The sequence below is a fragment of the Microtus oregoni genome, unplaced genomic scaffold, assembly GCF_018167655.1.
Source record: "Microtus oregoni isolate MIOR12 unplaced genomic scaffold, Mior012 000115F_ref0000277, whole genome shotgun sequence".
NCBI classification, from domain to species: domain Eukaryota; kingdom Metazoa; phylum Chordata; class Mammalia; order Rodentia; family Cricetidae; genus Microtus; species Microtus oregoni.
This window is the reverse complement of record NW_024544744.1, coordinates 1,177,658-1,204,357: the sequence shown is the minus strand read 5'-3', so window position 1 is coordinate 1,204,357 and position 26,700 is coordinate 1,177,658. Positions and strand designations below refer to the sequence as shown.

At 39.9% G+C, this 26,700-nt stretch overlaps 1 protein-coding gene across 4 annotated transcripts in view; it reads right to left on the bottom strand.

The window, feature by feature from the left end:
* Elmo1 (engulfment and cell motility 1) overlaps nucleotides 1-26,700 on the bottom strand; it is a 535,377-nt gene that overhangs the window by 345,596 nt on the left and 163,081 nt on the right. For all 4 annotated transcript variants that reach the window (XM_041645693.1, XM_041645696.1, XM_041645694.1 and 1 more), the window contains exons 7-8: nucleotides 16,755-16,790; nucleotides 1,043-1,142 (exon numbers count right to left, since the gene is read on the bottom strand). In XM_041645693.1, the coding sequence (XP_041501627.1) occupies nucleotides 1,043-1,142; nucleotides 16,755-16,790 (136 nt within the window). The remainder of the gene's footprint in view (nucleotides 1-1,042; nucleotides 1,143-16,754; nucleotides 16,791-26,700) is intronic.

Sequence of the window (26,700 nt, the reverse complement as noted above, 5' to 3'; positions counted from 1 at the left end):
CGTGACTGCCGGGAGCTCCCACTCAACGGTGTCATCGCTCCCGAGAGGGTCTCTGGCACGTAATGAACAGGACATTTGGATTGGGAAACAAGGTCTACTATAAATTCAGAAACTGTTAAAAAAAATTAAGTATAAAATTCTAGAAAACCCAGTTCCTTCATGTGTAGATTTGTTTCTCTAGAGCTTATTCTAGGAAGACAAGGCATGGCAATTCATGTTCTAATCTCAAAATATATTGCCTACAGCGCCTGCCACCACCAGCTGAATGCTTTCTGACACAGGAATATGCTTTTGATTATATCATCTATAGTAGCTTCTTTTTAGCAATTCGGTCAAACTGGCAATGTTGTGATCCTCTTTAACTTTTCTAACCTGAGTTCATAGACGTATGACAGGAAATATTTAGAAATATATCAATAAGCCCCTTAGCTTCCAATTAGCTCTTACCTTAAATAACCACGCAATGTCCTGCAGACATGGGATCTGCAGGGCTTTCCCTGCCAAAACCCTGTTCCAGAGTTTCTTTCCTGCCTTATTTAAAGTAGTTTTCCAAGAAGAACATCAAATGGAAAAACCAGTAACATTAGCCTTCAAGTAAGTACGGTGGTCTGAATGAAAATGGTCCCCACAGGCTTTTATATGTGCACGCTTCGTCCCCAGTTGATGAACTGCTTGGAAAGGATTAGGAGGTGTGTCGCTGAAAGGGGACTGTAAGATCTGAGAAGTCCATAACATTCCCAGTTAACCCAATCTCTGTCACATGCTTAGGTCTTAAGATCTATAGCTACACCATAGAACTTTGATTTCTCCTTAACTCTAGGTTTTCACATGCTACCATTTATGATCTCTGTGGGGATCAAAATACAACTTTCATACAGCATTCGGGGGCCCTGTTCCCCGTATATATAATACTACCAAAATCATTCCATCTTTCGACATAAAGAACTAAAGGAAGCAATTATAAAGCACCCATGATGCAGAGAATTGTGTATGTGGAGAAAAAGGAACAGTGTTGAGCTTAGGAAAGCACAGACTACATTACCTTCTTTATGAATGCCACTGAGAATGTATCCCATGACACGATGCCATGGTCCATGAGCTCCACAAAGGCTGTCAAAGTGAAGGACAACATGTCCCCAAAGCTGCAAAACAAGAGACATCAGAGTCACTGACCCTAAGATGAGCACCAGGAAAGATGTAAACATGAGGTGGTTTAGGAAAGTCAAATGATCAAAGAAGCCAGACACTAACAGGAAATACTCATATACACATTGTAGGAAAGGGCAGAAACCTAAAACAACCAAGCAGAGTCAGTGACTGGACAGGTTTGCCTTATGTGGGCCACACTTTGGAGAGCTGGGTCACATTGGACAATTCACTTGACTGCTCTGAGACTCTGTTTACTTCATGGGGAAGCTGGATAATTGCTATGTAACCACAAGATGCAGACAGAGCACTTGACCGAGTGTGAAGGATAAAAGTGTTCAGGTTAGCTTAAGTGACTTCTCAGCAAATGACAGATGAATTAAAAGAGGAAATGTATGGGCCACAGGAATCAGGAAGAAAACTTAAAAACAATTATGTTAAGGATACTAATGTGACAGGCCAAGACAATGCAACTCTTCTTCCATCTTATATTCTTGCTGCTTGCTTGCACAGAGCCCCCCTACCAGCAGCTTATCTTAGCTTCTTTTAAAATGCTTGCTTGTGCAAATCCCGCCCCCCACAGATGTTGAGCAAGATAACGAGATATGGGTTTTGCCTTTAAAACCCCCTTGGTCTAAATGTTCAGGGCTTCATATAGGTCCAAATACCTGAGTGTAGGCAGCTGGCTACAAACTGTGTCTGTGTGGCCATCTCTGGTGGGCTCCCTGCAGCACTAGCCCTTGAGACAGGATTCAAAGGCAATGAAAAGATGGCTCAGGGGTTAAGCACTCCTGCCGACCTTGAAGAGGGCCAAGAGTTCAGTTCCCAGCACCCATGTTGGGTGACTCACAACCACCTGTAGTGTAATTTCAGCTCCTGAGGAATCCAAAGCCCTCTTCTGCCTCGACAGGCTCTTATCCACACATGAGCATAAACCCATGTATACAAATAAGTCAAAAGAAATCTCAAAACAGCATTCATGTGCTCTATACCAGTGATTCTCAACCCCTTTAGAGTCACATATCAGATATTTACATTAGGATTTATAACAGTTACAAATTTATAGTTATGAAGTAGCAGCAAAACAATTTAATGGCGGGGGTCACTAGGGTCAAAGCATTAAGAATATTGAGAGGGGCTAGAGAGATGGCTCAGTAGTTAAGAGCACTGCCTGCTCTTCCAAAGGTCCTGAGTTCAATTCCCAGCAACCACATGGTGGCTCACAACCATCTGTAATGAGGCCTGGTGCCCTCTTCTGGCCTGCAGGCATACACACAGATTATTGTATACATAATAAATAAATATTTAAAAAAAAGAATATTGAGAATCACTGCTCTCTATGCTTGCATGTATATACACATATAAGTAAACTCACTTGTTTTAACTTAGCTACGATTTTATCTATAGCCATTGGGTTTTAAGGAAGGTCTGTATGTGGGAAGCATGGAAGTTCTTGTGCTCACAGATAAGTACTGAAGAGGCCTCTGGACTCTTATTGTGAGCCTGTCCGTCTATAGAACCCATCTTTGTGGAAGACATCACATGTTGTCAATCTACAGAACCCATATTTATGGGAGATGTCACACGTACTCTACAAAGCATTTTAATGTAGTCATGACCTATGCTTTATTGTGCACATGGGGCTGAGTTTGTCACCAGGAGAGATAGGACTTAATGAGCTGTCGTTACATCACTGGGGTTACACTCCTGAAGAGGGAGGGCAGTGAAGCCCTGTTCTTGTCCTTTTTCTGGCACAAGAAGGAGTTCGTGCTCAATTCCGTGTTCCTGCCACAATGAGCTATCTCACCAAAGAAATCATCACAGAATGCCACACGTGACTTCTCTACTACACTGTATAGTAATGTGAATTTCCACACTCGGTGTTAATTGGTTATTCAGACTTCACATTTACAGAATAACACATCATATTAGTTCTCCATTTCAAAGTCCCATAACAGAATTAGGTTAAAGTTCCCTATTTTCAACTAATACAGAAAAAAAAAAAAAGAGGTTCACGGCTCATCTACAGCCTCGTCTCCACACCCCTCCCTGCTGCCGTTCTGCTCAGTCCACTTTAAAAAGCAGCTTTCATCTTGGAAGCCACCGTGCTGAAAGGATCCCACCAAAATGGCAGTGACTCTCACAGGACAATAAAGAGGAAGAGACTCACTAAAAAGAAACAGTTAGGTGGCCTCAAGTCATGTGATAAAGGTTGGGCCTCCAGTTCTATATAGCAAGTGATCTCACCATCCTGGCTTCAGTTTCTTCACTTATTAAAAGCAAGTGAGGAGGGAGTCCTTATGACGATAGCGCGGTCCTGACCCCAGAAGTGATTTAGAAAAGAGAAGCCAGCTAATGTGCCTGCCCTTCAAACGGTACGGAGAACAGTGTGCAGCAGACGAGGGATGCCTAATGCCACCACATAAAGGAAGTATTCCGAGAAACAACTGAAGCTCAGGGTTTCACACACTACATGCCCCACTGTGTAAAATACAGCCTGTTCTTAGAAGCAGGAACAGCACAAGGATCCCCGATCTCTCAGGTGCCCCTAGGTGGCATCAGAGGATCATGCCTCAAAAATCTCCATACAGAAAATGCATTATTGGAAAGAGCAAAAAACTAGAATGAGTAGAAAACGGGCTTTTAAAAAGAGAGAAAAGAGCCAAGGGAGGTTAAATAAAACTGTAGAAGTATCCCTAAATACCATAAGTCATGAGAAAAATCCATTATCGGCCCCTAAAAGAGAAAAATGCTTCAGGATATAAAAAGCAGGTAACACATTCAATTAGTAATATTTATTTTATTACTAGACTGGGTAGGTATCTGTATTGCTGGGAAAACATTATAATGTAAGTATTGTTCAGAAGTAATACTGGCTATTTTATTTATTTGATTACAAGGCATAGAAGAATCTGGCAGTGGCTTATACCTCATGTGCTAAAGGTTCACGGACACTAAAAGGGTCTTCCACATCCCTCATAGAAGGATTCATCCTAGCCTCTGCTCGGCACCAAAATGTCTGACTTGGTGAATCATTAGAAGAATCAACCAAAGAACAAGAGTAGCCCAGGAAAGCATGCACTGCTGGTTCAACCCTTCCTTTCCCGTCAGCTACCTGAGCCTGGGAGTATCCATGGCCTTAGGTTCAACATTTGTCTTCATTAGGTCCTTTAAAAACAACAGAAAAACCATATATATTCCTTCTAAAGGGATCTACAGGCCAAAATGACTCAGCTCCCCAGCTGTAATCTCATTCCAAATGGCCTTAGGGAGATAATCATTCTCCCTTAGAATGTTCAAGAGCTCTACAGATTCCTCTAACAGGCTTCAAGTCCTAGGAAAGGAAGATGGATGGAGAGAAGTGTGCTGGTTTCTGGATCTCCAAACTGAGCTAAGACTTCAATCTGAATAGCTATTAAGGAGAAAGAGCAGAAATTCCCAGGCAGCAGATAGCAAGCTCTGAACTTGTCAGTCATCATCAACGCTGATGACCGACAAGAACAGAAAGGCTGTATCTCATTATGTGACTATCATGATGCTCTTGGTTCAGAATTGGCCCATTCACTAAAGCAATAGCTAGATGACTGACTGATAGAAAGAATCACACAATGTCCTCCTAATGCATTCAGTGTTAACATAGTAAGTGTATTATGTGTGCTGTTTGGTATAATATACAACACACGTGCACGCAATACACATTATAGCATATGGTTATACATATATTTCAAAAATAACATAGAAGTCATAATGGCTAATTGCTAAGTGACATAGTATGTTTCCATAAAGACTTTTTCACAATTAAACTACAAAACTTAAGCTGCAAGGAAAAGATACCATGTTAAATTTTTATTCTATTTTAAATCAAAAGAGTTTCTTTGAATGAAGTGGAGATAGCAGCTTTTATTGAATGCTGATGTCAATATTTACTTCCACTCCTGCGGGAGTGACTCAGACTCCACAGAGGAAAGACGAAAGCCCAGGTTCTACTTTTGAAATCAATGCTGAGTGGAGGATCAAGCCTTAAAAGAATGACAAATAGAAAGAAACCACATGGTACATTCCAGAACATATTTTAGTGTGTGTATGTGTGTACGTGTGCGCACGCGTTAGGCTAAAAATTTTGCAGTAGTGACTGCCACAAACTGCACGTGCTAGACGACAGCCACTCTCCCAGCAGACAAACCATGTGTGCTGGAATGATTCAAATAAATGTTTCTCATCAACTTGTAGATGAAGCCTTCATTCCAGCAAAACGCAGCCAATCTAAAAACAAGCGTGTAAACTTAAGCTGCTAATTTTGTAAAAGTTAAGGCCTTCCAAATGTTTTCTTAGGATAGTGTGCCCAATAAAGAACCAGAGAAATGATGAACATAAGGAAAACTTGTTAAGCTATTCGTGAACAGTAGCAAATAGATCTTTAATTGTCACAGGCTAGAGTCCCCTGTTTAGGCTTCAACGTACTTTCTATCAAATATGGGTAACATTTATCTACATTGGAAGTTGTAGATACCTAAATCCCTAAATTGACAGTCTGCTTATCCTCCAGAATCAATTTCATTTGTATCAGTAGGCACGCTCATGACTTCTTTCCTGAACTTTTAAATTGGTTATATTTCTATTGGCCTACCTGCCTGTCTTCCTTAGGTCAATATCATACTGTCCTGATAACCAGTCTTACAGTGAATCTTATGGACACCTTATGCAAGCCTCTGATTTTATTATTGACTATTTTAGCTATTCTAGCCATAACATGTTTCAACTAAAATTTTAGAATTTTCTCATTTGTTTTGTTTTTAATTTTTAACATTTTTTTATTTATTATATATGTAGTTTGAGGGAATTTTATTTTTTGGTTTGGTTGCTTGTGGTGTGTGTGTGTATGTGTGTGCGTGTGTACATGTGCGTGTGCATGCACATTTCATAGCACACATACAGAGGTCAAAGCATGACAGAGGTCAAAGGACAACTTGCAGGAGCTAGTTCTCTCCTTTCACCATTAGTTTCAGGGACTGAAAAAAGTTCCCTTACCCAGTGAGACATCTCACAGGCCCTCATTTTTTTTTCAGTGATTTGTATAGCATTAAACTAGAATTTGTAGAGAATTAGTATCTTCAGTATTGTTTGTCAATCCATAAAATGGTCTTTTCCCCTTGATTTAAGTCTTTAATGGCAATTAGCAATGCTTTCATTTTTCAGTGAACACATACTGCCCATTTGGGTTGAATTTATTCATAAGAATTTTCTCTTTTCTCATTTTGATACTCTATGAATGGAAACTATAATGTCACTCCTATTTGTTTGCTGTAAACAAGAAAGAACACAATATTTTATACAGATCTATTATATCTCAAGACCTTGATGTATGTCATTACCACACCTTCCAGGCTCTCTGTAGCTTTGCTAGAATTTTCTACATAATTGGGTCTTCTATGCATGGAGATAATTTCATGCCTTTCTGATACTATGTCTTTTAACTTCTTTCTTGGCTTTTCACAAAGAGTAACAACTCATACAGAACTCTGCCAAGTGGAAGTACAGGAAGAAAACGTATTTGTCTTCTTGCTAATTGTCAAGATAAGACAACATTAGACTTTCTGCCATTAGTTTGATTTTTTTTATAATAGATGGTTTTTTATCAAGTTGATATAGTTCTTTCTGCTGAGAGCTTTTAACATGAATGAATATTGGGTTTATGGTCTTGTTCTCTATAAAATACTTTATCTGATCGCTCATGTGTTTGTTAAAAGCTGAACACTGTTTTTCAAATGTTAAGCTGTTTCTTGCATAAGTCACATGGGTCAGGATGTTAGACTCTTTGGTAAATATACGATAAAGCAATCTGCAGGAGAACATTACACCGGCTCATAGTTCTACACATGTCAGCCATCATCAGAGGTTTTTTACCTCAGGATGGCAAAGAAAAAGGGGGTGGTGTGTGTGTGTGTGTGTGTGTGTGTGTGTGTGTGTGTGCATGCGCACAGAAAAGGGGAGTGAAGAAAATGGATAACTATGCTAGCAGTTTCCTTTCTATTTCATTGGGTTCTCAGTCTCTTGGAATAGTGTCCCTCCCACCCCCTCTAGTACTTTTTTTTGGAAATGACATTATTTACATACACATATTCAAACATGCATGCATGCACACAAAACACAGAGACAGAGAGAGAGAATAATATAGTTTTTTATTGTCTAGGTAGTTTTCAATTAAATCAAACTGAAAATAGGAATTAACTATGTTCCCTCCACATGTGAAAGGCTGCTGGGGGATAACATTCTTGACTTAGGACTGGTATCCGTCAAGATGCATTAGTCTTTTATGCAATGCTTGGTTCTCTGTTAATACCTTGCTGAGGTCTTCTGTACCTCTTTTCACTGGAAGACTGGTCAATAATTTTTGTTTGTCTGTTTTTTGTTTGTTTGTTTGTTTGTTTTGAGACAAGGTTTCTCTGTGTAGCCCTGGCTGTCCTGGACATCACTTTGTAGACCAGGCTGACCTTGAACTCACAGAGATCCACCTGCCTCTGACTCCTGAGTTCAGAGTTTAAAGGTATGCACCACCACTGCCTATCCTGGTTCATAAATTTTAATTCCTGTATTGTCATAGTCAAATGTAGGTATTTGTGGAATGATACATGCCACATAAAGTTGCTGCACACCTTTCCTCTCTATTTGTTATCCATTTGGTAATTCTTCCACAAAGGTATGATGTAATTTACTTATGTAATTATTTTTTCACACCGGCAAGGTTTTTTTTTTTTAAATAATGATCTTAACCACCTAAGGAAACATGAACTACATGTTCATGTACATAAATCATACAGCTATTATTTATCAGGAGCCAGTTTTAATATATAGGTTTTGCTTTTCTAAGAAGCAGAGGCTGGGATAGAGTTAGGAGACTGAGGGGATTAATAGAAAACTAGGTAACATCTGTGACCTAAGTGGATCAGTCAGCAAAATGCTGATCTTGCAAGCAAAAGGACCTGGGCACGATGCTCCTGCTACATGTGTAAAATGCTAGCTATGGGGGTGGCACGTGAAACCTCAGAGCTAGGGAAGCAGAAACAGGAGGGTCCCTGGGCTGCATGCACCAGACAGATATTCTAGCATACTTACTGAGTTTCAGGCCAGTGAGAGACTTTGTTTTGAAGGAAGTGGACATCCTTTCTGGGAATAGCAATCAAGGTCTCCCTCTGGACCCCACATGCATGCACACACATGCGAGATACACACCCCATACTCATGCAGACACTTGCACACAAGTAAAGAAAACTATAAAGCAGAAGGTAAGATTGGGTATGGTAAGTTTGCAGAACGAATGTAGATTAGATGTCTGAGAGAGGAAGGAGATAAAGACCTATCAAACTGATGGTAAACTCTAGAACAGGTGAGTAATAAGAAGCTTCAGAATAAACTGCAGCTGTTGGAAGAGTCCCACCATGTGGAGAAAAATAGGTCCTAGTACTTTCCCCACGCTCAATGACTAGAGGCTGCTGGGAGATAACAGCCTTGATCTAAAGCTGGCATAGATCTAGAATGTGCTTTAGCCGAAAGCTGTCCAGTGCTGAACTCCTCATGACTGAAAGGCAAGTGATTCTTCAAAGGAGATCAAAGCCGTGTGTTTCCACGGTAGGTACACACAGTGATTTCTATTTCATAAGGACTTCGTGCATTTTATCTAATACTTAAAATTTGCTAGCAGAGAAACATTCCCAGTGTGCCTTCATCTTGCTGTTAAAAATCAGCACTCTGCAATGATATATTCTCTGCTCTTCCTATTGCTCACCTCTGTGACGACCTTACTCTCAAGAAATCTTCAAATAATTATTTTCTTAAAATTTCTTTATGATTTGTCTCTTTCTTTTTCATCAATTGCTATTTTTATTCTCTATTTAATACGTTCAAATGTCCCCTACTCACCCAAGTATAAATTTATATGCCTGATTTGTCTTTTAAATTTCTTTTATACACTATATTTTGATCATATTATTTACTCTCCCTCAACTTCTCACAGGTCCTCAAAAGCAAAACAAAATCAAAAATCAAAATACAAACAAACAAAACCCAGTAAGACAAACACCACCAGTATCAACCCCCCCCCCAAAAAAAATACATGGTGTCCATTTCTATTGACCCACTACTCCTGGCCATGGGCAGGACCAGTTCCATTCCACTGACTTTCCCTTTCACAGAAGGCATCAATTCAATTGTAAATAACTTCTTGGTTAGAAACGGGACTTTGTGGTTGCTGGGAAATGAATTCAGGAAGAACCAGAGTAGCTGAAGAAATGGATCAACATTAAGAGCACCATGTGCTCTTCCAAAGATCCGGAGTTCAATTCCTAGCAACCACATGGTGGCTCACAAACATCTGTAATGAGATCTGGCACCCTCTTGAGGAAAAGACCTGGTCAGTCATCCTCATCAACTTAGACTATGAAACCTAATATGGAAAAGATCAACAGAATCGCCATATATTCATGCTTCAGCATTGCCAGGGCATAAATTTCATGCATTTTCTTTTTCATTTCCTCTGAAAGGACACCCTGTGCTCTTAGCCGCTGAGGCATCTTTCTAGTCCAGCAAAGTGATTTTCAACTTGTGGTTCATGACCCCTTTGGAGATGAATAATCCTTTCACAGAGACTGCCAAAACATAGATATTTACATTATAATTCATAACAATAGCAAAATTAGGGTTATGAAGTAGCAATAAAAATAATCTTATGGTTGAAGGTCGCCAACCACGGATCCCTATTAAATAGTCATAGTATTAGGAAGGCTGAGAAGAACCACTGCTGTAGCAGAATAATGAGTTTTCCCTAAGCCAGACTTTAGTCTTAGGTTCTTGGCTACTTTAGCAGTGCCAGATACGGGTTCTATCTCATGGAGTGGGCCTTAAATCTAATTTGAAGAAGTGGTTGGTTACACCCATAACATCTGTGCCACTATAGCACCAGTGTATCTTGCAGGCACATAGCTGTTGTAGGTTTCAGCATTTGTAGCTGTATGGTTGCTTTTCTCCTCTAGTAGCATGCAAAATAACTTCTAGCACCATGAGCACTAGTCAGTAAGGGTAAAGCTTCTAGCGGGGCACCGGATCAATTTTTTCATATTTAATGATATAAGAAAGTGTTGTCTTCAGCAATAGGGCCTTACAGATAAAGTTACAGAGAATTAACAAAAAGTCTTGTAGATAGTCTGTGGTGTTTGGAAGTGTCTATGGGGCCCCATTGGTCAATAACTCAGAAAATTATAACCCATTCCTATTACTGGTGGTTTTATTTGGAGGCATAAGAAGTCTAGTTAGACCATCATCCCACCACCACTCCCATTATACGATGACTCCATTTAAGTGCCTTTCATATATGTATTTATTTTATGAAGCTTCTACAATAGTCAGTTTTCACGTGGCTTTTGAAAGGCCTTTAGTGCTACCTGTTCCTACCCATAATCCCTCCTCTACCCTGACTTCCCATCCTTTCCCAACAAACCCTCCTATCTTGTGTTATCCCTGATTTTCTTAATATTTTTTCAGTATAAGCCTTTAAAAGTTCACACTTCCTGCTAAGCACTGACTTCACCCATACACACAAAGTTTGGTACCATCACTTAAAATTGTTTTGCACTTTTGATAAAGTTATTGTGCTCAACTCTTAGATAAATAAGCATGTTTTCTAATTTCTAACCATCTGCACTTTTTAGCTATTTATTAATCATTTCTGGTAAATATCCTTGGGATAAAAAATATAATCTATAAAATTCCAACTATTTCAAAATTTTTGAGATTCATTCATGATGAACATTTCACATACACTTGGATTTGTATTCTTCTGTTGATTAGCATTACACTCCACAAACAACATTCAGTAATGTCAATTACAGCATCTTTATGTTACTGATTTTACCTTGTTTTCCTATCCATTAGGAGACAATCAAATTAAAAGCCTCAATTAGTAGGTTAGGTTAATTCACTTCTATCATTTTTTGTTTCAGGAATCTTGCAGAATATATTAGATTCATATATATTTGATTTTTATGTTTTGTGATGATTTATTTTTACTATTAGTTATAACTTTTTTCACTGACAACATATTACCTTTCTTATTTTGCCTGATATTAATAAAATTATTCAGTGTATCAGCATGTGTATGATAAGTATTTTCCATTTTAACTTTTAAATTTGTATGTTCCCCTCTTATATTTTATAAACACTCTATATCTGGGGTCATCTTTTTTTTATTTGTTCTGACAACCCTAGCCTTGTAAATAAAGTGTAAGTCCACTTACATTTACTGTATTGTTAAGATTAAAATATATTTGTAATTGGCTTCCATCTGTCCTAGCTATAATTTGTGCTGTTTCTCTTTTCTCATCTTGCTTTTAAGTTAAACAAATATTGTTTAGTAGCTCAATTTAAATTTTTTCCATTGGGTTTTCAGCTACAAAACTCTTGTGATTTTATAGATTGCAAAATGAACTATTAACACACTAAGGTCTACTTACAGGGAAGATTATACAAAATGAAGCTTGTTGGAGTATTCTTTTCTATGTCCCCATTTCTTGTTCTACTACTCCTAATGTCATATATTTTAAAGCTATGATAGGCCACAAATCCCACAATAAAACAGTATTTTAACTTCAATTTATAAAGTTACGTGTTTTCAAACAAGAATGTAAATTTTATTTTATCTTCATATAGTTGTGCACTTAACAGTTTCCAGTGGTCTCCATACTTTCCCACAGAGCCAAATTTCTATCTTCTGCCAAGCCTCTTCAGTTTGAAGAACTTGCTTTTTTCTCATACAATGACTGTATGCTGACAAGAAGCTTTATTTTTAGTTAGTTCTTTGACAATTTCATATAATGCATTTGGGTTAGTGTCTCCCCCTCTAGAAACTAAAAGATTATTCCATTCACCTCCATTTCCAGAGAAGATTATATCAATCGCAAAATTCTGGTGATAGCAGAATTTTTTCAAAAAAAATTTTTTTTCTTAACATGCTGCCTTCTGGTCTTCATTATTTCTAGTAAGAACCCCTTTGCTCTTATTTTTATTATGCAATGTAGTAAGTTCCAAGGCTGACCTAAAGGTTTAAATTTTAACTTGGATTTCAGAAGTTATTATGTTCCCAGGTGTAATTTCCTTTGTATCCATCTTTTATGGGCTTCATGAGTTTACTAACTCTATAAATTTATATATCTCCATTAATTTTAATTTTTTCTGTAATTATCTACAAATATTTTTATGTCTAATACTTCTTTCTCCTCTTGAGAATCCTTTTGGGCTCTATCTAATTAAGAATACTTTAAGTCATTTTTGTGACTTCATAGGTCAAGTATTTACTATGCAGGTTTTTATTTTTCAGCCCGAATAATTATATATACTGCAAAGCTAGGTCACATTTTCTACCACCTTCAGATCTCATACAGCGAATTTTTTTATTTTAACTATTTCAATTTTTAGGGTTTTTTTAAACGACTTTAAAACTTGTTTGAGATTAATAAAAAATTTGATTGTATGTATATAATTGTTCACCTGCATGGATGTCTATGTAGTAGTTGTATGCAGTGATCATGAAAACCAGAAGAAGGCATAGGATCCCCAGCAACTGGAGTTACAGACTGTTGTGAGCTGCCATGTAAGTGCTGGGAATTGATCCCAGATCCTCTAGAAAAGCAGCCAGTGCTCTTAATCATTGAGTCATCTCTCCAGCCCTTTACTATTTCAGCTTTATAAATGGTATCAGCTTGCATTTCATGCTTTCTATTTCTCTGTTAAGACTTCACAACAGTTCATTTATTATTCTGTACTTTATTTTTCAAAGCATATTTTAACTTCTGATAGAGTACAAAAGTAATGAGTTTCATTATGATATTTTCCAATGTCTTTCACTTGACTTTTGTTCAAATTTATACCACCATTGCCTTCCCTTATCCCCTATTCCTTGCCTCTATCACACAACGACTACTATTATTACTATTAGAAAAAAAGTTCGACAATTTTCACCTGCCAATATCAATACCTGGTCTTATTGGGTTCAGTTTTCTACTAAGGATTCTTTTCTCCCTCTCTTAAATATGGCTCACCCTTAATGTTTTTCTTCTATATAGTAATTAATGATAGACTAGATACTGAATAAGATTGTCAGTCTTCATAACTCGGACTTTTGTTCTAGTAGGTTAGCTCGAATACATTCTGCAGTGACAGACAGCTCACATCTCTGAACAATCCTTTGTTTTCAGACAGGACTCAGCTTTTTTAAACCAGGCTCTCTGGAAGTCTACACACATGCATTTACACTGCCGTAATGTGTGATAGATTCCTAAATAAGTCATATAAAGATGAAATATCTCAAAACCTGAGCTTTCCCCCACCCCGTGGAGTCTCCTTAATATTCTAGCAGCCTGTTGTCCCCAAACTAGTAACTGGTTAACCCTGAGGCTCTCTGTTACCTCATTTGCTGGGCCCAGCATGTATTCTGCAACAAACTAAAAACACACAAATCTCACTGAATCCCATTTGTTCCCTCAAGGGCTGATTCCTTCTATGTTTTTCCTTTAGTATCATCAAACAGGAATTTCTAGATGCTTTGATTATAACACTTAATACAGATATTTTTCCATCATCTGTGCTAGTCTGATTACACTACTTTGTCATGGCAGAACCGGGGTTGCAGTTAGAGACTTTTGTCCATAAAGACAAAGGAACACCATTACATTGTTCAGTGGTTCAAAAACACAGAAGTTAAAATTAGCCAGCAATTTTTAAAGAAAATGTATTGGCTAAGAATCCCAATTCCACTAACTTAGCAATTTAGGAGGCTGAAGGTAAGTTTTTATCCTCATTCTACCATCTATCTGATTTTAACCTCTGCACCACAGAAATGACCCTCATTATTCTGACCTTGTGTGGTAGATTTAAGTGTAGGTTAAACGTAATGAGTTTAAAAACTAAGATGGCATGCTCAAGATATATCACAAAAGACGGTTTCTATTGCTTTACTTAAATACTCCTACTATGTTAAAATGTGTGAAACTAAAACTTAGAAACTTTATGCAGAAACACATTATCCCATTCCACCATATAATAATTCAATACACAAAAAGTTTCCAAACTAATAGTCTTCCTTTGTGGGAGCAGTGGGAGAGATTACTGCCCTGAACTCATACTACAGAATTAGGTAAACAATATTCTGTCTGGAGAAGTGGTTCTCAACCTGTGGGTCCTGACCAATGGGGGAAAAAACGTATTTCCAGTAGTCTTCAGAACTGAGACAACACTCAATAGCAAAATTACAATTGCAAAGTGACAATAAAAATAATCTTATGGTTGTGGTCACTGTAACATGAGGAACTGTATTAAAGGGTCACAGGGTTAGGAAGACTGAGAACTACTGGTCTGGAGGTTTGAACATTGAAGTTAAGCCAGGTGGTGGTGGCCACGCCTTTAATTCAGCACTCAGGAACGCGGTGGCATGCAGATCTCTAAGTTTGAGTCCAGCTGGGTCTATAGAGCAAGTTCTAGGACATCCAAAGCTACACAGAGAAACTGTCTTATGGGGAGGGGGTGTACATTTTGAGACTGTTTTCAGCGTTCTGGGTCAAACCGAAAATATCTTTTTGGTATCTTAGTACCACAGAAATGTATTCAATCTGCTTTAGCAAGTTTGTTAGACATGTATGGACATACTCTGCTTAGTAGATTTTTTTTAAAAAAATAACTTATAATGGAAAATTTGAAAAAAAAAATTTATTTATATTTATTAATGGTACACACTGTATATGTCTGTGTGAGTATCTACCATGTGTGTGTCACTGCTGGTAGGAGTCAGAAGAGGGTGTTAGATCCCCTAGATCTGGAGTTACAAGCAATTGTGAGTTTGCCCAAGAAGAAGTGCTGGGAACCAAACTTGTGTCTCTGGAAGTGTACAGTATGTGTTTGCACTCTTAACTGCTGAGCCATCTTGCCAGTTCCCAATAGAGAAGTGTTAACTGGAGAGACAGTAGAATAAATGTGATCTTAAAGAAGTGTAGAATAGTGGGGATAAAAGACTAAGCAGGGTTGGCAGTGGGGAAATAAGGGAGGAGAGATTATGAGTTGGTTAACCACAGCCAAGGATCTATAAAACGGCCTTATGGAAACATGTCCTAAATGGGACATACTAGGGCTGGAGAGCTTGCTCAGCAGTTAAGAGTACTTTCTGGGGGCTGGAGAGATGGCTCAGAGGTTAAGAGCATTGCCTGCTCTTCCAAAGGTCCTGAGTTCAATTCCCACCAACCACATGGTGGCTCACAACCATCTGTAATGGGGTCTGGTGCCCTCTTCTGGCCTGCAGGCATACACACAAACAGAATATTGTATATATAAAAAATAAAATAAATATTTTTTTTAAAAAAGAGTACTTTCTGTTCTTCTGGAGGACCCAAATTCAGTCCCCAACATCCATATTTGGTGGCTTACAACAACCTGCAAACCCAACTCTGGGGCATTCATCTCCCTCTCTGGCTTCCACAGCAGACACACACACACACACACACACACACACACACCATATAGTCATATGTACACACACATATACATACGATTAAACAGAATTTTAAATGGAACATCCTATTAAACACAAGTGCACACATGTGCTCACACAGACACAAACAATGTTCAGGGAATGTTGCAGAATGGGACACTAGAGAGAATATAAGGAGCAGAAAATGGGAAAGAGTGCTGTGAAATGCTCTCCTAGAGACACGCTATGGCTACCAAACTCATGAACACACAGCAGCTGTGATTACCAGAAGAAGACCCACACGAGATCAAGCCGTAGATGGGAGAAACACTGTTCAGTCCCTGCCCCTTATTGAGGAACTACGGGCAGTTGGTAGAGACTAGGGAGAGAAACACATTCTTTTTTTATGGGTGTGATCACTGGTACCACCGTCCATTGTGACCCTCTATGTATGTACAGGGAAGCAATGATTAAACTTAGTGGTTATCAAAACAAACACACTTACAGGCAAACATGAAACAAGTTGGGAATAACATACCAGGAAAGTTGGAGGGGATCCGGGGTGCAAATGATTGTATTTCATTGTACACATGTATGAAATTCTCAATAAGAAAGAAAATTATTTTTAAAAAGGTAGCTTCTAACATCTCTAGACATAAATGTAATGCAGGCAACTTAATACATAGGAAATGGGTGAGCAACCATTTTTTCAGACTTAAACAATTTTCATTCTATGTACAAATCCTTTATATAGAGAGATCTTTTGTTTTCTAAGCCACTGAAGAAAGTCAGGCTCTAGCTCTGAATGTCACATAGGCCACAAAAGAAAACATTTTATTTAAAGTAATGCATAAAATTATGCCTATCATTGCTCAAGGAAGACAACAATTCAGCTTTGATCACTTGGTGGTAACAATCATAAAATACCCTTTCTGCCACAAGTAAATAGCAAAAGGAAAAAAACTAAGTTGTTTATAAGAACATCAAACAAAAAAGGGGAAACACTCAAAATATCTAGATGCATAATTATAAAATAAGAGGTCACAACTTAATTATGCAGAGTAAATAAAGTATAAAATCACATAAATAGAGGATATATTCTTACCAAGGCTTCATAATCTTCTGCAACTTCTGGTATCGGCTGCAAAATAAAAAAATAAATAAATATATGTATGAGAAACATGCTTCAAAGTAATGATTTCTCCAAAAGAAACCCATCTTAAAAGAAAATTCAGGATTAGATACAGGACAGTAGAAACACTTGTCCATTTCAAAGCATGAGCCAGAATAATCACTCAATAGTAACAATAATAGTACTCAAGAGACCAGGATGGGCCCATATTCAGTGGCGGAAGACTACCCAAGGAGCGAGAATGGGTAACTTTGCAATGGGCCAAGCTGTGGCAAAAGGACTAGACCAGAAAGAACCGATTTTCTTTCTTCAGGCAAATCCCCGCTGCTCGTGATCTCTTCCCCTTCTCTTGAGAGCAAGTGCATCCTCCAGGGAACAACGGTGATCGGTTAGGATGCCAGGACTGAAGCTCGGAGATGGGGCTTGTGACAGACAACCCTAACCGAATAAAGGCCATGTGGTCTTCTGAATGTGTGTGCATTGTAAAAATATTTTACTCTTACTGTTTTTCAGCCAAGTCTCCTTTATGGAACCCAGGCTGTCTTTGGACTTGCAAGCACCCATTTCTCCTGCCTCAGCCTCTGAAGTGCTAGGACTACTAAACCAAGAAAAGGAAAATTGAGAGGCAAGGGACAACACCTCCCAGGCTCAAGAAGACAGAGATAGACTAATTTTCTCAGAGCACCTTCGATTCCTCTAGTCAACCAGATCAATCCAGCTTTAAATTTGCCTTCAGTGTGCTGTTTTGTGGATTAGTGTCTGCCCCTCTTTACAGTTGGTCCCACCTATAAGAAACAGACTGTAGTGTTCCATTTTCAGTACAAGGTTTGCTTGGAGTTCATCAGTTACAGACAAAGATAGGCAGGAGGTGCTAAGTCCCTCTTTCCTCCAGCTGCAGCTGGTGCCTGCTTCTCTCGTGACTCTGAGACTTGGAAAGTCCCCAGTGGTCTGTGTGTGACTGAGCCCACCACTAGAAAAAGGAGAGGGTCTCGAGCCCCAGAATATTATTAGATAAGGCTTTGTATCCTAAACTTCAGAGATGGGTATTTGGGAAGGGGAAATATCTTGACCTATGGGAGAAGACAGGAATTTCTCATGATTGGGCAACTTCAAAAACCACTATCTTAAACCTGGCGGTGGTGCACTCATTTAATCCCAGCACTCGGGAGGCAGAGGCAGGTGGATCTCAGTGAGTTTGAGGCCAGCCTGGTCTACAGAGTGAGTTCTGGGACAGTCAGGACTGTTACACAGAAAAGCCCTGTCTCTAAAACAAAACAAACCTACTGTCTTGTGCCAGATCAGCACACCAGTCACTTTTGGTTCCTCTCTGTTTTCAGAGAGCCGGTACCACTGTTTTCAGAGAGCCGGTACCACTGTTTTCAGAGAGCCGGTACCACTGTTTTCAGAGAGAGAGCCGGTACCACTGTTTTCAGAGAGCCGGTACCACTGTTTTCAGAGAGCCGGTACCACTGTTTTCAGAGCAGTATGTTAGAATGTTGTTTTTTCATAAGTCTTTTGAGATTGCCATCTCTTATTTCCCACACATTACCCCTCCACACATCTGACTTTTAGGCTACTTCTAGGAGACTCCCTGACATTTGATTTTCGTTCCTCATGACTGTCAAAGGCACCAACATGATGCGGCCCATTGCATCTGTAAGCTTATTGCTTTTCCAATCCTTTGAAGACCACAGCTTCTCTGTATAAGGACAAAGAGACAGAAGTTCAGGTGCACAGCTAAGTACTTAAGTGGTTGTGGAATGATTTCACTCTTCAGGAGAAATTATGATCTAAATGGAGTATTGAGGCAAGAAAGAAAGATGGGAAAAGTTGGGGGTACATGAGAAGGAAATAGACCCTTTATTTAGGAATCTGGTTGAAGTCTCTTGCCAATAAAGAAGAAAGAATCCTACCAAATTAACAACTGCTTAAGCCTTCTCCATTCCTAGACACAAGCTCAGTTTCCTACAAATCTCACTAGGAACGCATTTCAGGAAGGTGGTATGTGCTAAAGTCACTGCAAACCACAATGGCTCCTGGTGTTGTTTTATAGACCATAATTCCATGCTGGGCATCTCCAAAGCTTGCTCACATATCTCACTGATAAAAGAGAGGAAAGAGAAAAATGGCTTCTTAGTAACATTTGAGAGCCACCAAAATAGTATGCATGGCTAAGGCTAAGATGATTAATCATGACTCTTCCTTGAGGAACCCATACCTACACAGGCGTATGTCTTCCTCTGTGACTCTCCCCAGAGGAGCCCATACCTACACAGTCGTATGTCTTCCTCTGTGACTCTCCCCAGAGAAGCCCATACCTGCACAGGCGTATGTCTTCCTCTATGACTCTCCCCAGAAACCTGTACCTACACTGGTGCATGTCTTACTCTCTACGACTCCCTTGAGTAATCCATCCCACACTTGAGTGTGTCTTACCCTCTATGACTGTCTCTTAGAAAAGCACATCACATACTCTTGGGTATGTCCTATTTTATCTGACAAGCTCTTTCTCTCAATTGCTATGCTGAGGCCTGTATAAAGATATACTTTACAAAGTCTCCAACTCCCCTTCATTGTACCAGCAAGTCCAAGACCTGAATGTCTGGTCCAATACTGCTGATGTCAAAGTCACATATCTGAGTTTGGCTAGTGTCAATGCATCTAAAGATAAAGGAAATTATAGGCTGCTTGGGGGTGCAGTATGAAACTGTGTCTGTTCCCACACTGCTGAAAATCCCTTCAGAAACTCAATAGCCACATGAAAACTAAATTCTAGAAGTTAGTAAAATGAGAAAGTGAAAAGAATATGTTTTTACACTTTTCATTTTCCCGTAGTTTATTTAAAACAATATTTATTATTTTACTTACTTACACCATCAAAAAGCCATAGGTAGAATCAAAGAAGTAAGGGAAGACTGGCCTGAGCATATATCTACTAGGAACCTTTGTAAAAACTCGTAGAACTACAAAGAATAGAGTTTCTTTGGAAAATTCATGCTAAGGTTTTTTTAAAAAGGAGATAAAGGGAACATCATGGTGAGCCAGAAAAGAAAGAAATGTTCTGAAAGTGATGGAACAGTCAGAAGGACACAGACTGCGTAGCCATGGGCCAAGCCTGGGACAAGAGGAATAGTCAATCAATACTACTAGTGACAGAGGACAGCCTACTAAACAAATAGGAATAAAGGATCTGCTTGGTTATAAAGAGTGATGTGCCCATAAAGTTTAAGGACAAACCTCTGGGGTGGTCACAGAAACATGATTTATGACATTTATGACCCTCCACTGGGTCACAGTGCTCAGCATGGTATCAGTGAGCTCAGACCTAGACAAGCTGTAGAAAAACGACACGGAGCTAACCTAGCAGCCCATTAGAAATCAACGGATGAAACAAATAAACACGAGCACACAGAGCTGCTGGTACAGAAGGAAGGAAATATAAGATACAGAAACAACAGCACAACCAAGGGCTCATGGACCATCACTGACACAAGCATCTGAGGGAAACACTGAGATGACAGAATCATTTCCATGATTTCACGGCATTTTCCTGCAAATTATGTACGAATCAATTGCAAATTTTGGATAAGAAAATGTCACAATAAAGATATCTAATTCTAATCAAGTGACCAAATGTAACATGGTCAGTAAGACAAAAAGATATCACGTGTCAACAACAGGGTAAAATTTTAAAAGACCCAACAGGCATTTGTGATAAGGGCACAGACTATGAGTCTGACCTTGAGAAAACAGTAGTTAAAGCTGGAAGAAAACACGTGGGTTTCCATGGGCAACTGAGGAAATGTGTGCAGTAAGGCCTTCTGCACTCTCTGGCCCTAGCCCGCCTTCTGCACTCTCTGGCCTAGCCCGCCTTCTGCACTCTCTGGCCCTAGCCCGCTGACTTGAAGGCATTTTAAAACTCGACAAACTCTGAATAACTAATGGTACTTTTCCCCTGTCTCGTGGTGATTTAATTGGCTTCCTCCCTGTTTGTGGAAAACCAGTTCTGAATCCATTTGCAATTCATCTCAACATTCTTTTGCTCTTTATAAATCTATGCTCTTTTGACTTTTCCTTGAAATATTACAGCCTGTCTGGCTCCCTCATATTCTACGGGTAAATTCTTTTAAGGCATGGTCATGTCTATATCTGTAAGAAACTTACAATGTCACCTCTCCCTGAAAAGTATCTTTAACAAACTACTATTGAACAAGCCTTATTAGTGAAGAACACTCTAAGAAGTTTCTGGAAAGAAGCCACACCTTCCACTGAAACTGTTGCGAGACTAGTTTACTAATGAGTCCCATTATTAGCCATGCTCTTCCCACCTCTGTATCTGATCTAACATCCTTGTGACTATTAGGTGAAACCTTTTCAAATGTTTTAACTTAGCAGAACACTAGTCCTTGCCAGCCCTAGAGCTAAGAGTGGCACCAGATAAGCACCAGAAGCTCATGACAGGCTCCCCAGCTTTGCCGTAACCTGCCTCTCTGGTGATGCCACCAATGTATTTAAAAAGTGTTTTGATTTATTATTTTCTATGCTGTTACATGATGAAACTGCTTCCACATCAGAACATGGAACTTGGGGTGACATAAATCTGTGTTCCTGGGCAATGGTCACTAATATTTAGCCCCAGGATAAACTGTCTCTTGCTCCGTTGGAGGTAAGAGTTGTGTTTTTGTGTCAACACTGACAACCTACCTTATTGAAATATATCAATCATGCAGGAAAGAAATGACTGTGACACTCTTCCAGATCTCAGAAGACTGTCAGGAGACAGGACAATTGGGTAGGGAATGTTACCTGAAGTCAGATCCTTCATTTTAGAAGATACAACTAGTTAGCATGGTGGCACACCTGAAGTTTCAGCAGCCGATGAGCTGAGTTAAGAGGATTGCTAAGTGTGAGGCCAAACTGGACTAAATATCCAGCAACACGCACACAGACGTACGTATACACACACACACACACACACACACACAAACACACACAAACACATTGTAGACAGATAGGAAGGTAGATAAAGATAGAAGGATGGATAGATGATAGACAAATAAATAGACAGATAGATGATGATGATAGATAGATAGATAGATAGATAGATAGATAGATAGAAGACAGACAACTATATTCCAAAGTCTGAGTAGCAAGCATTTTTAGGTTTTTCATGTGTCCTACTGTTATCAAACTAACTTGGAGTTACACCCACCTGTTCTTGAAATGAGAGAGAGAGAGAGAGAGAGAGAGAGAGAGAGAGAGAGAACACGCATAAGAGACTAACTGTCTCACAGAAAGACTAATGTTTTAAGTATACTGTTCTGGAAGGAGGATCGATGGATAGACGAAAGATAGATAGATAGATAGATAGATAGATAGATAGATAGATAGATCTCAGCCAAGTCAGAAAGCACTTACTAATTCCCAGTTTAGAGAGAACTCCTGGGATGCCTCAATGTTCCCAGGAACAACAGAAAGTGTATGGAATGCCAGCCCAGCAGTAACCAGGAATTGGAAACTGATACGTGTCCAAAGTAATGATGAAGTATCAGGCCAGTCCAGCAAACTACTAAATTGTTCCTTACTGGGAAATGGTTTAAAATCCCTATATTCTTTGATCCAGTAGACTTATTCTAATGAATTAATTTAAAGACAGACAGAGAAAGAGAGAGAGAGAGAGAGAGAGAGAGAGAGAGAGAGAGAATGTTCAGGTACGTGTGTCTGCTTGAGTTATATGTTGCACATGTGTACAGGTGCCCAGAGGCCAGAGGGCATCAGAATCCACCCCTGGAACTAGAGCTACAGGCAGTTGTGAGCTCTCTGATGTGGTGGGTACTGGGAATTGAACCTGGGTCCTCCGCAAGATCAAGCTCTTATCCTCTGAATCATCTCTTTGCCCCCTACAAAGAGGACACAATTTAAATAGTCACAATTAGGGGCACAAGAAAAGCAATCAAAAATGTTCACAAAACACCCTGAAAATAATGGAAATCCTTTACAGTGTGGTCACAACTAACCACTGTGGATATCCTTTGAATTAATGTATCACCTGCATATCAACTGAACAGACTAGTTTGTAAAAATGAAAGCATATGTGGACAATTACAATAAGGGAAAGAGTAACATTTAGTGACATGGCTACAAAAGGAATATTGTGAAGGAAATGACTGTAATCCTACTTTTATGAACCTTATGCATATGTGTAGTTAAAATAGCATGGTTATACACGAAGATAATAAATGTGGTTGTTTGTGGGTGGGCAGAATACAAAGTATTTGTTCTCCTTTGGCAGATTTGCACATATTTAACAATCAATATGATTTCATAAGGAAGAAGATTTAATTTCAGTAAAGACTGGGTTTTTCAGAAGCAGAGGAATTGCTTTCTTCAGTCTTGGCTCTGCTGTCCAGGGCGGTGTTCTGGCTTACTCATAGGCCGATGGTGTCATACTGCTTTCAATCAGCCAAGTAGGAAGGGAACTCTAAGTGGTCTGCCCTCCATTCTTGGAAAAAACTCTCTGTTGTCTGCCCCCAGTGACAACTAGCTGCTGAACAGGGGAGGAATGATGCGTGAACAGCCGTGTGTGTATGTGTATGTGTGTGTGTGTGTGTGCGCGCGCGCACGCGGGCGTGCACTGTGTGCATTGGACTTGCGATGAATGGCAAATATTTTTCTTCTCTGGAACCAAGCCAGAGATATTTCCAGTCTCTGAGGAGCCGCCTTTGGTTTTCCCTTCATTCTTTAGCATCCTTCCCCTCGCGTGGGTTGTGCAACATACTTCCCCAAAAAGCTATTTGTTTCCATACCTGGATCAGTGAGAACCCAGGAATGGAAATTCAAAACTCCACAAGGATGGAAATGTTAATTTCAGGCTTTAAGTGCTGCTTTCTGCCAAAGCGACACTGTGCTGCTATTTTTGAGTGATTTCAATCCAAGGTGTCTCCTGGTACCATATGGGGATGGACCTTAAAGAAGCCTTGGGTGATAGCAAGCAGCTGGAACGGTCTGAACTGAACGTCACCATTACTAAGACGAAGGAGAAAATGTTCAGCATTCCCACCTTCCCAGCAGGCCGTCTGCCCAGGAGTCATGACTGCAGGGCTTTCAGCTGCAGGAGCTTCTACTCCCAAGTTTCCTAGTACTTAATCAAAGTCTTCTCTGCCTTTAACTGAGAATCCACTTTACCTATAAGAGAAATAGCTTTTCTTTCTTTTTTAATTTGAGCAAAAGATCAGAAAAGTGTCTGGGGATCAAATAAGTTACCTCTTCCTGAGATACAGGACTAGCAAAAGGGAGAAAAGAGACCTCGGAGTCTCATGCCTACTTCCTCAGTCTTTAAAACCACCAGGGCTTTGAATTTATGCAAAACAGTAAGAGAAAGCAGAAGGACCCCCAAGAGATGGTATCCTTTCCCAGAAAAGTGGCACGATGGGAATGTGGAAGAAAAATGCCAAAGAGAATTCACCCAAGATCTGGTCTCCTGCTGCTTAAACTGCCTGAAACTCGACAGAATGTGTCAAGTTGCAATGGCTGATTACAAACGATTATCATGTTAATGAGTACGGCATTCTTTTGAAAATAAGTATAAGTACTGAAATGGATTGCTCACATATGAAATGGATTGTTCACAAGGAACATCTGGTGTTGACAGTCTCTCGCAGTGTACATGAGCAGTGTGATATGATTAAGGCCCGCCTTTGACAACCTGGAGTTAAGCATAGGGATTATTCTGAATAACTCTAGGTTATGGTGAGCCATGGAGAAAGGCAATGAGAGAGATGAGAAGCATCTTAACAAGGAAAGCACGTCCAAGCCATTTGCACAGTCTTTTCTTAGAGAACAAAAGTGATAGTGATTCTTTGATGAGTGTATCAGGTTGTGCTATGTCTATCCCAAAATTCATATGTTGAAGCTGCAAACCCCAAAACTTCCGGATGGAACTGTACCTGGAGACAGGACCTTTAGTTTGGAATGAGGCCATTGGAATTAGGAAGCCTCATGATCCAATCTGATGAGTGTCTCTTCAAGAGGAGTAAATCTGAATACACAGATATACTAGAACGTGCAGGCATGTGGGAAAGGCACATGAGAACACGGGGAGAAGGCAACCATCTGTATGGTAAGGCTAGACCTCAGAAGAAACCAACCCTGGTGATGCCTTCCAGCCTTCAGAGGGGCATTCTTTTGTTTAAGGTATCAGTCTCTGGAACTGGGCTATGGTACCCTTAGCAGACTGCTGCCATGGGAAACTAAAAAGGAGAGGATCTTGATATGCAGGCTTCATTGGCAAAACACAGTGGCTTGCACAACCTTGTACTCATGATGTACACACGGATCCCTGACTTGGGGCCCTTTCCTATTACATTTGCAATTATTATGGCCACTATGGTAAATTCAGATGTATGCATACTCTCTGATTCAAACTGTAAAGACTGAAAAGCGAATGTGCCCGGATACCTAGGCTTATGGAAAAGAACCACTAATGTCAGTGGCATTACCACTGGCACTAGAACACACCCCTTGATGTATAAGTGGCTGGCACTAGAAAATATCAGTGAAGGTAGTAACTTTAACATGCTAGCAAATGTCCCTGAAGCAGAAGCACCAAAGGTTCACTGTCCCATGAGGACCAGAGGTCATCTGGAGAAGACATGCTCATCCCAGTCTAAAGGGATTCTCCACTGCTCACTGGAAAACGACATGAAGGGACAGGCAAACCTGTGGTGGTCAATATCAACGAGATGAGCTCTATCATCCCCTCAGGGATGCTCTCTGGCCATACTCTGAGGAATTGTTTTGATGAGATTATGATTTAGGAAGACCTACCCACTGTGGGTGGCGCCATTCACACGGTTGGGATCCTGGGAAGTGAGCTGAGCACTAGCACCCTCCGTTCTCAGCTTCCTGACGAGGGAGGCAATGTGACCAGCTCGCTCAGGTCCCTGCCATCTTAGCTGCTTCACCATGAAGGATTTCACCCTGTAACCAAGGCAAAATCAGCCTTTCCTCCCTTCAACTGCCTTTAGAAAATATTCTACATTGATTTTTAATTATGTGCATGTGTGTGTTCTGTGGGGGAGGGGCATGTGCACTGTAGCAGAGCCCAGAAGAAGGTACCAGATCCCCTGAAGCTGGACTTACATTTTGTTGTGGGAAGCCTGATACGGACCCTCTGGAAGAGCAGTATATGCTATTGACTGCTAAGCAATTTATCCGGCCATAAGCTGCTTTAGTCAGGGTATTTTCTGACAGCAACAGAAAAGTAACTATGACAACACTCCACCCTTTATTTCCTCTGAAGCGTCTGTCACGGGAGGCACTTTCTTTTCCTTGTCAAATCCCTTGCTGCCAACTCATTCTCAACTTCTTCCTGGCTGTTTCAAGCTCCACCATGTCTTGAGGAGAGTTTTAATCATGACACAAAACAAAACAGCCGCCAAAGGGGACTGCCTACAGTGGCCCTTGTCCAGACAACCAACTCTTGCTGATGTCCTTAGATTGATTTGATTTCCTTATTCGGGCCTACAAATTATTTCTTCTTGTCTGTAAGACAAGATTTCCAATTTTAAACTTGAAAAAATGTTATGAGATGGAAATCTCAGCACTATGGTAAAACGCCCTGTCTTTGAATGGAAGACAAAGACTCTTTCACCAATGCTAACAGCAAAGGTTAAATAATGCCAAGGGTAGGAGGAAGGAGAGAGCACGGAAAAGGAGGAGGGGGAAAGCAGACAGGTTTCTGGTGTGTACAATCATTCCTTTGTTCGTTGTATGGCAGAGAATGGAAGGGAGAGTTAAAACACCAGATTTGAGCCCCAGTCCTCAGTAATTCCTCTTCTTATCAGTACACTAACTTGTAGTTAACTAAGTCAGTATTGCCATGTGCTGTCAATGCCACCAGCAGCTGAGCCCATGGGCG